This window comes from Sminthopsis crassicaudata, chromosome 6, assembly GCF_048593235.1.
Source record: "Sminthopsis crassicaudata isolate SCR6 chromosome 6, ASM4859323v1, whole genome shotgun sequence".
Lineage (NCBI taxonomy): Eukaryota > Metazoa > Chordata > Mammalia > Dasyuromorphia > Dasyuridae > Sminthopsis > Sminthopsis crassicaudata.
The window spans coordinates 248,339,609-248,346,865 of record NC_133622.1 but is presented as its reverse complement, the minus strand read 5'-3'; the positions used below and the strand labels follow the sequence as shown (position 1 = coordinate 248,346,865).

The 7,257-nt window shown below is 52.8% G+C and overlaps 1 protein-coding gene across 1 annotated transcript in view; it reads left to right on the top strand.

Moving 5' to 3' along the window:
• RAB3IL1 (RAB3A interacting protein like 1) overlaps positions 1-7,257 on the top strand; it is a 29,654-nt gene that overhangs the window by 13,068 nt on the left and 9,329 nt on the right. The window contains 2 exon segments of the mRNA XM_074275488.1: positions 4,937-5,177; positions 5,718-5,813. Of these exon segments, the coding sequence (XP_074131589.1) occupies positions 4,937-5,177; positions 5,718-5,813 (337 nt within the window).

Genomic DNA, 7,257 nt, shown 5'->3' with positions numbered 1-7,257 from the left:
CAACCATTCTCCAGCTGATGGGCATCCACTCAGTTTCCAGTTTCTGCCACAAACATTTTGGCACCTGTGGGTCCCTTTCCCTCCTTTTAAAGGATCTCTTGAGATTATAATCCAATAGAAACACTTCTGGGGCAAAGGGCATGCACAGTTTGATGGCCCTGTGGGCATAGTTCTGAATTGCGTGAGCTAAATCTTGAAGGAATGCTGGGGTTTCAGGAAGTGGAGGTCTGGAAGGGGAGCATCCCTGGCATTAGGGATCAGTGAGGGGAAAAATGTAGAGGTGAGAAATAGCAGAAGAGAGGAAGGGAAGGAAAGTGGCATCATATGCAATGTTTCAGTCTCCCACCTCTGCCAAGAGTCATTTTTCCAGTCTCTCTTCAGGGTCAAAGTCACTCACAATAAGTTTGCAATATCCGATTTTGATAGTTTTATTGGTTTCTATAGTCATTATATGTGTCATTTTCCTGCTTTTCTGTAATCAGCCTGTTCTTGTTTCTTACAGTACCATTACATAGTTTCCCATCCCACAATTGATGATGTCATCTTTATTTACTATTACACCAAGTATGGCTATAAATCTTTTAGTATATGTGGGTCCTCCTTTTTACTGACCTCCTTGGGGTATCTGCCTAGTAGTGAAATGTCTTCAAACAGTATGGAAATTTTAGTCATTTTCTTTGCATAATTTCAAATATTTTCTAAAATGAACCAACTCACAGCTCCACCAACTATGTACTAGTGTGCTCCAGCACGGACTATTTCTGTCTTTCATCATCTAGATGTAAAGTGAAACCTCGGGGTTGTTTTAATGTGCATTTCTCTTAGTAGTAGTAGTAGTTTTATGTGGTTAACAGTTTGCCCCGATGATTCTCTATTCATATCCCTTACCCACTTATCTATTTGAGACTGGCTTGTGGTCTTATTTATTTCTGTTGGTGGTTCTGGTTCCATTCTGAATATCAGAGATGTTTAATCCATTTCCCTCCTAATTTACCTCTTCCCTTTCTACTGAGTAGCATTAATTTTGTTCATTCCACATTTGTCATATTCTTGTAACCAGGATTGTTCTTGTTTGTCTTTTGGGATTTTCTCGAATCTTTCCTTGGTTAAAAATTCCCTCTCTTGTCCTTATCTTTATATTCATCATTTATATGATGAGAATATATCATTATCTTTAAGATTCGGTCTATTGCGACATGTTGTACGTGATGATGATCTAACTCCAATTTCTGTCAATTCTGCTTCTCGGTTTTCTTAGCAAATTTGTCCAGAAAAAAAAAGAGGAGTGCGCCTCTTCCAGCTAGAAACCCATGATTACATCGATCACCCTCCCCACTTTTTATCTGTCTTTTGCCCAATTGTATTTTAGGGGGGACTCCTTTCCCTTCTAAGATCCCTATAAGTGCCAGGTGACAAGAGCACATTTTCTGCCTCTGTCTCTCTCTCCGTGTCTCTGTCTCTCTCTCCGTGTCTCTGTCTCTCTCTCCGTGTCTCTGTCTCTCTCTCCGTGTCTCTGTCTCTCTCTCCGTGTCTCTGTCTCTCTCTCTGTGTCTCTGTCTCTCTCTCCGTGTCTCTGTCTCTCTCTCCGTGTCTCTGTCTCTCTCTCCGTGTCTCTGTCTCTCTCTCCGTGTCTCTGTCCCTCTCTCCGTGTCTCTGTCCCTCTCTCCGTGTCTCTGTCCCTCTCTCCGTGTCTCTGTCCCTCTCTCCGTGTCTCTGTCCCTCTCTCCGTGTCTCTGTCCCTCTCTCCGTGTCTCTGTCCCTCTCTCCGTGTCTCTGTCCCTCTCTCCGTGTCTCTGTCCCTCTCTCCGTGTCTCTGTCCCTCTCTCCGTGTCTCTGTCCCTCCCTCCGTGTCTCTGTCCCTCCCTCCGTGTCTCTGTCCCTCCCTCCGTGTCTCTGTCCCTCCCTCCGTGTCTCTGTCCCTCTGTGTCTTTGTGTGTCTCTGCCTCTTTCTGTTTGTTTCTGTCTCTGTCTCTGTCTCACAGAGGAAACAGTTACCCACAGAATCATCCCCAGAGCTTACAGGTGGCACAGGAGAAAGAGCTTAAGTCTGACGTCAGAAGTCTTGTTTTTGAAGTCTCCCCTTCTAGGAGCCCCAGTGTCCTCACCTGTAAATGAGGGCTGCAATGGCTGGCTCTGGGCCTCCGGGGCAGCCAGCTGAGCGGGGGATTCCAGTTTGTCGAGCACAGCTCGGCTGGGCCTTCAGCCCGAGCACTCCTGGGCAGCGGGGGCTCCGGGCTCCCTTTGGGCTCCTGCCAGCCCACGGTCCTCCCCGCTCTACGTGGCTGGCTCCCGACTGGCAGTGTGGGGAGAAGGGACGACCCCAGATGTGGAGTCCGAGGACCACAGTTTCATTACCGGAAAGCTGTGGGACCCGTGGCGGCCCCCGCCCTGCTCTGAATCCTGACGTGAGATGAGATGATGCTCGTGCTGATGTTAGAGCAGGGGCAGCTCCACATCTCCGGCCAGCCCCGGCCTGGGGGAGTCAGGGCCTGACTGAGCTCAGGTGCTGGCCGACGGCCCCCTCCCGCTCCCCAAAGGCCGCCAGCCTGGGACCCTCTGCCAGATTCTCCTGGTAATGAATCTATCTGGGGATAACTGGGCCTGAGGGGCCTTAGGAGAGCCTTGGTGCCCCTCTCTCTCTCTCTCCTCCCTTTCTGTGTCTGTCTCTGTGTCTCTGTGTCTCTGTGTCTCTGTGTCTCTCTCCCTGCTTTTCTTTTTTACTGTCTCTCTCTCTCTCTTCCTCTTTAGTTTTATTTATCATTTCACTACAACCTTCTCATTTTACAGAGGAAATGGAATGGGGAAGGGACTTGGCCAAGGTCATACAGCAAGTCCACAGGTCCCATAGTGTTTCTCTGCTCAAAGGAGGGGGGGATTCTGGGGAGAGTGAGGAAAGCAGAAGGCCTAGGATCTTCCCCGTGACTGAAGGAATCCACCACTGGACATCCTAATGCAGCCCCCCCAGAAATCCACTGGGTGGAAGCCCATAGGATGGGCCGGTAACACCTGGGGGAAAAGGGGGGCCCTGCCCTTGGCAGCCTTAGCTCTGTGTATGTTTAGGGGGCCCCCTGCCCTTGGCAGCCTTAGCTCTGTGTGTATTTGGGGGCCCTCTGACCTCAGCAGCTTTAGTTAGCTCTGTGTATGTTTAGGGGGCCCCCTGCCCTCGGCAGCCTTAGCTCTGTGTGTGTTTGGGGGCCCTCTGACCTCAGCAGCCTTAATTAGCTCTGTGTATGTTTAGGGGGCCCCCTGCCCTCTGCAGCCTTAGCTCTGTGTGTGTTTGGGGGCCCTCTGACCTCAGCAGCCTTAATTAGCTCTGTGTATGTTTAGGGGGCCCCCGCCCTCGGCAGCTTTAGCTCTGTGTGTGTTTGGGGACCCTGGCTTTTCCCACCTTGCTCCTTACAGCAGTGGCATGGGCTGGGCCCCCGTCTCCCCCCTCCCCCCAGGTCCCAGCGGGCTCTCCCCAGCCCGGCCAGCCCGCCGGAGACTGGGCGGAAGCGCTGGCCCGGGAGCCCGGAGCGTCTCCGGTTTCGCTGAGTGAGCAGGGCTGCTGCTGCCTCGACAGAAATGCCAGGTCCCCCAGACCGCCGGGCTGCCCCCCCTCTGCCCCACTTCCTCCTCCCCCAGTCTGCTTGTGGAGGCAGAAGGAGGGACGCGGGAGGAAGCTCTGCTGGAGAAAGGGATACCTACCCCGGGAAGGCATGAATCTGCGCCGGCCTTCCCCCTCACCGCACCCCCCCAGAGAGGGAAAAGGAGTCTGTGAGCCCCAGAAGCCCCCTGGGGAGCTTGCGCACAGTAGTGTTATGAGCTGGGAGTCAGGAGACCTGGCTTCAGATCCCAAGAATCCACTGTGTCGGCTCAGGTAGGTCCTTTAGTTCTTTGTGCCTCAGTTTCCTCAGCTGCAAAATGAAGGGAGGGGCTTAAACTTGGAATCTTTGAGCAGTGGCTTCCCAAGGCTAGCAAGGGGGAGGCCGATTTGGGGAGGCAGCGACCTTAAGCAACAAGGCTCAGAGTTACCTGGCTCTGGCCCCCATCTCTGCCTCCCCTGCACCTCAGTTTACTCTTCTGCAAGGCTGGGGGAAGGGACTAGACGGGCACCAAGGCCCCCTCCATCTCCGATACTTGATGCTCTAAGGCTCAGGGGGGTGAGTAGCTCAGTGGGTAGAGCACCGGTCAAATCTGCCTTGGACCCTTCCTGGCCATGTGGCCATGGAGAAGGAACTTTACCCCGCTTGCCTCAGTTTCCTCCTCTGTAAAGTGAGCCAGGGCAGGGAAAGGGAGAACTTCTAGTGTCTGTAAGAGAAGGTGAGGTGGGGATCATCGCGTCAGACCCCAACTGAACAGCAAGGCTCATGTTGCCTGACTCAGGGGCCCCTGCCTCCCACGCTCCTTTTCCTGGGAAGTTTCTACAGATATTCAGCTCCTTGGGCTCCCCATCTGTAGCGCACATCGGGGCCTGCAGGGACCCCTCCCGTGGAGCTCTCTGACCAGGTCAGGGGGCACAAGAAATCTGCTCCAGGAGCCTGGAGCCTGGGCCAGGCTGTTCGATGTGCCTGGCTCCCCAAAATCTGGCTCTGGGCTGGACTCCCAGAAGGCACCAAACAGGGGGTGTCGGGGCTGGGAGGGAGCTTAGAACAAGGGGTGTCAGGGCTGGGAAGGGCTTGGAACAGGGAATGTCAGGGCTGGGAGGGACCGAGAACAGGGGGTGTCGGAAATGGGACGAATCTTAGAATGTCAAGGATGCAATGGATTGTAGAGATCATCGACACGACTTCTCCTTTTCGGAGGAAGAAATGACTCTCTTGGGAGGAAAGGAGACTTGGCCAGGGTCCTACAGAGTGAATGTTGGGGAGAGCAGGATTCGACCTCAGGGCTCACTTTCCACCCAGTGGCTGTGCCTCCCTGCTACTTCTTGCTGACCCCTGTGCTTATCCCGCAGCCAGCCCCAGGCAGAAGAAGGGGGGCAGCCGTCTTCCGTGAGCAGCTCGTGGAAAAGCGCGCCCCCCTGCAAAGGCAAGAGGGACTCCCAGCTGCCGGAGCCTCCCTGCGGGGAGGGCGGCCGAGGGGAGGAGGCCCACCCCCCGAACCCCCTGGACGTCTCCCGCCTGCGCAGCTCCTCCGTGGAGATCCGTGAGAAGGGCTCCGAGTTCCTGAAGGAAGAGCTCCGGAAGGCTCAGAAGGTATGGGGAGATGGGTCATAAAATGCCTAGGCTGGTGGTCCATGTTATGTAGCAATCAGGCATGTGCTAAGCGTTGTACTTGGCACGCAGGCTGCAGAAACACAGGGCACGACCCCTAAGGCAGTCCGCTCGAGCAAATCAACACGCTTTTCTTGAACACCTACTGTGTGCCAGATATGGGGGATACAAAGGAAGGCCAAACAGCCCCTGCCCTCAAAGAGGGGATGATGGGCACCATGTCCGAAGGAGAGGAAGCAGGAGAAGTGTGACCCTAGACCCTTCCCTCTTTGTGTACAGCAAAGAAACGACTTGCAAATGATAGCGAAGCATACTTATCAACACGTTTCCCAATGAGCTCCACGGTTGGCCGGTGGCTTTTGTTCTAGACTGGTCTGGGGGGACTTGAGGGGCGTAGGGCTGGGGGACGGGTTGGGGGGAGAGGGCTGGTAGCCAGTGGGCTCGGCCTGAGCCTCGGGGGCCGCCGAAGCCCGTGGAAGGGCCAGTACGCGATGGGAGGCCCCAAGTCTCCGCTCTCCCCAGGAACTGAAGCTGAAAGATGAAGAGTGCGAAAGGTTGTCGAAGGTCCGGGAGCAGCTGGAGCAGGAGCTGGAGGAGCTGACGGCCAGCCTGTTTGAGGTAAGGTGCTGCCTGCCCCGTGGGCACCAGGGCAGTCAGATGGCACCGTGCTGGGCACGGTACCTGGAGAGCTGCCAGGCTCTGGCCCTGCCCCCGGGAGCTTGGGGTCTAAGATGCCAGACTTGTGCCTGGACAGCTGGTGCCCAGGGCATGGGATAGCACATATTACTGTTTCTAATAGGCTGGGCTTGGGGTTGGGGGACTAGAGGTAGGGTAGCAGGCGTGAGACCTTGTGGTGTAATGGATAGAGCGCCCACTGGGGAAGACCTGATCCAGGTCCCCCGTCTCTGCGGCGTGCTGACTGTGTGACCCTAGACAAGTCAGGTACCTTCTCAGAATTCTACCCAACAAGCCTCCGAGGCGCTAAGTTGTAGAGAAAGTATTAGTTAGGGTAGACAGTGAGCATTCTCTCACTCATAGACCTGCCATCCTAGGTCTGGTGCAGTCCCAACTTACCCTGAGGGTCACTCCCTGCAGCCCCCAACAAGTCTTTATTAAACGCCTGCTGAGTTCCTTCCTGGTCTCAATGCTGGCCTCCGCCACTGGGGAGACTGGAACAGGATTAGTCAAGTCGCTTCTGGATCTGGATCTCACAGTCCTAGGAGGGAAATATGAGACACAGTCATTCCACAAGCATTTATTAAGTGCTTACTGTGTACCAGGCATGAAAGTGCCACCTTAGACTGTGTACATGTATCTAAGCTGCAGACAGGTAGTGGGAATTTAGAAAGGGAGCAATATTCTCAGCTCGCACACACATGCAAGGTAGTTTGGGAGGAAACGCTAGCAGCTCAAGGTGAGCAGAATCAAGGAAGGCCTCCTGGAGGAGGTGGTGGTCAAAGGAAATTCAGAATTCTAAGAGGGGAAGGTGCGGGAGAAGTGCATTCTGAGTACATGCATGGAGGGTGGGAGATGAGAGAGACAGACAGACCGAGAGCCAGTGTGGCTGGAGTGATGAATGGGTGGAAGGGAGGAATGTGTAAGGTGGGAAAGGAAGGGGAGACAAATATAGAAATATAGAGTCCTCTGGACAAATAGCTTAAATTCTGCCTCATTTTTCTCTGCTATAAAATGGGGTTAATAAAAACTATCTTACAAAGTTATTGTGAGGGTAAAATGAGATCATATTTGTCAAAAAACAAGTGCTGATTACAGTTTCTGGTTTATAATAAGTGCTTAATAAATGCTTGATCCCTTCTCCTTCCCCTCACTTTCATTGGAGTGCCTTCTATTGGATCTGTGAAATATATATGTATTTTTTATTTTTCTTTTTAAATTTATTTTTAATTTTTTTAATCAAACTTTTTTTTTTTTAAACATATGCATGGATAATTCTTCAACATTAGCCCTTGCAAAACCTTGTGTTCCAATTTCCCCCCCATTCCCCCACCTTTTCCCCTAGATGGCAAGTAGTCCAATATATGTTCAACATGGTAGAAATATA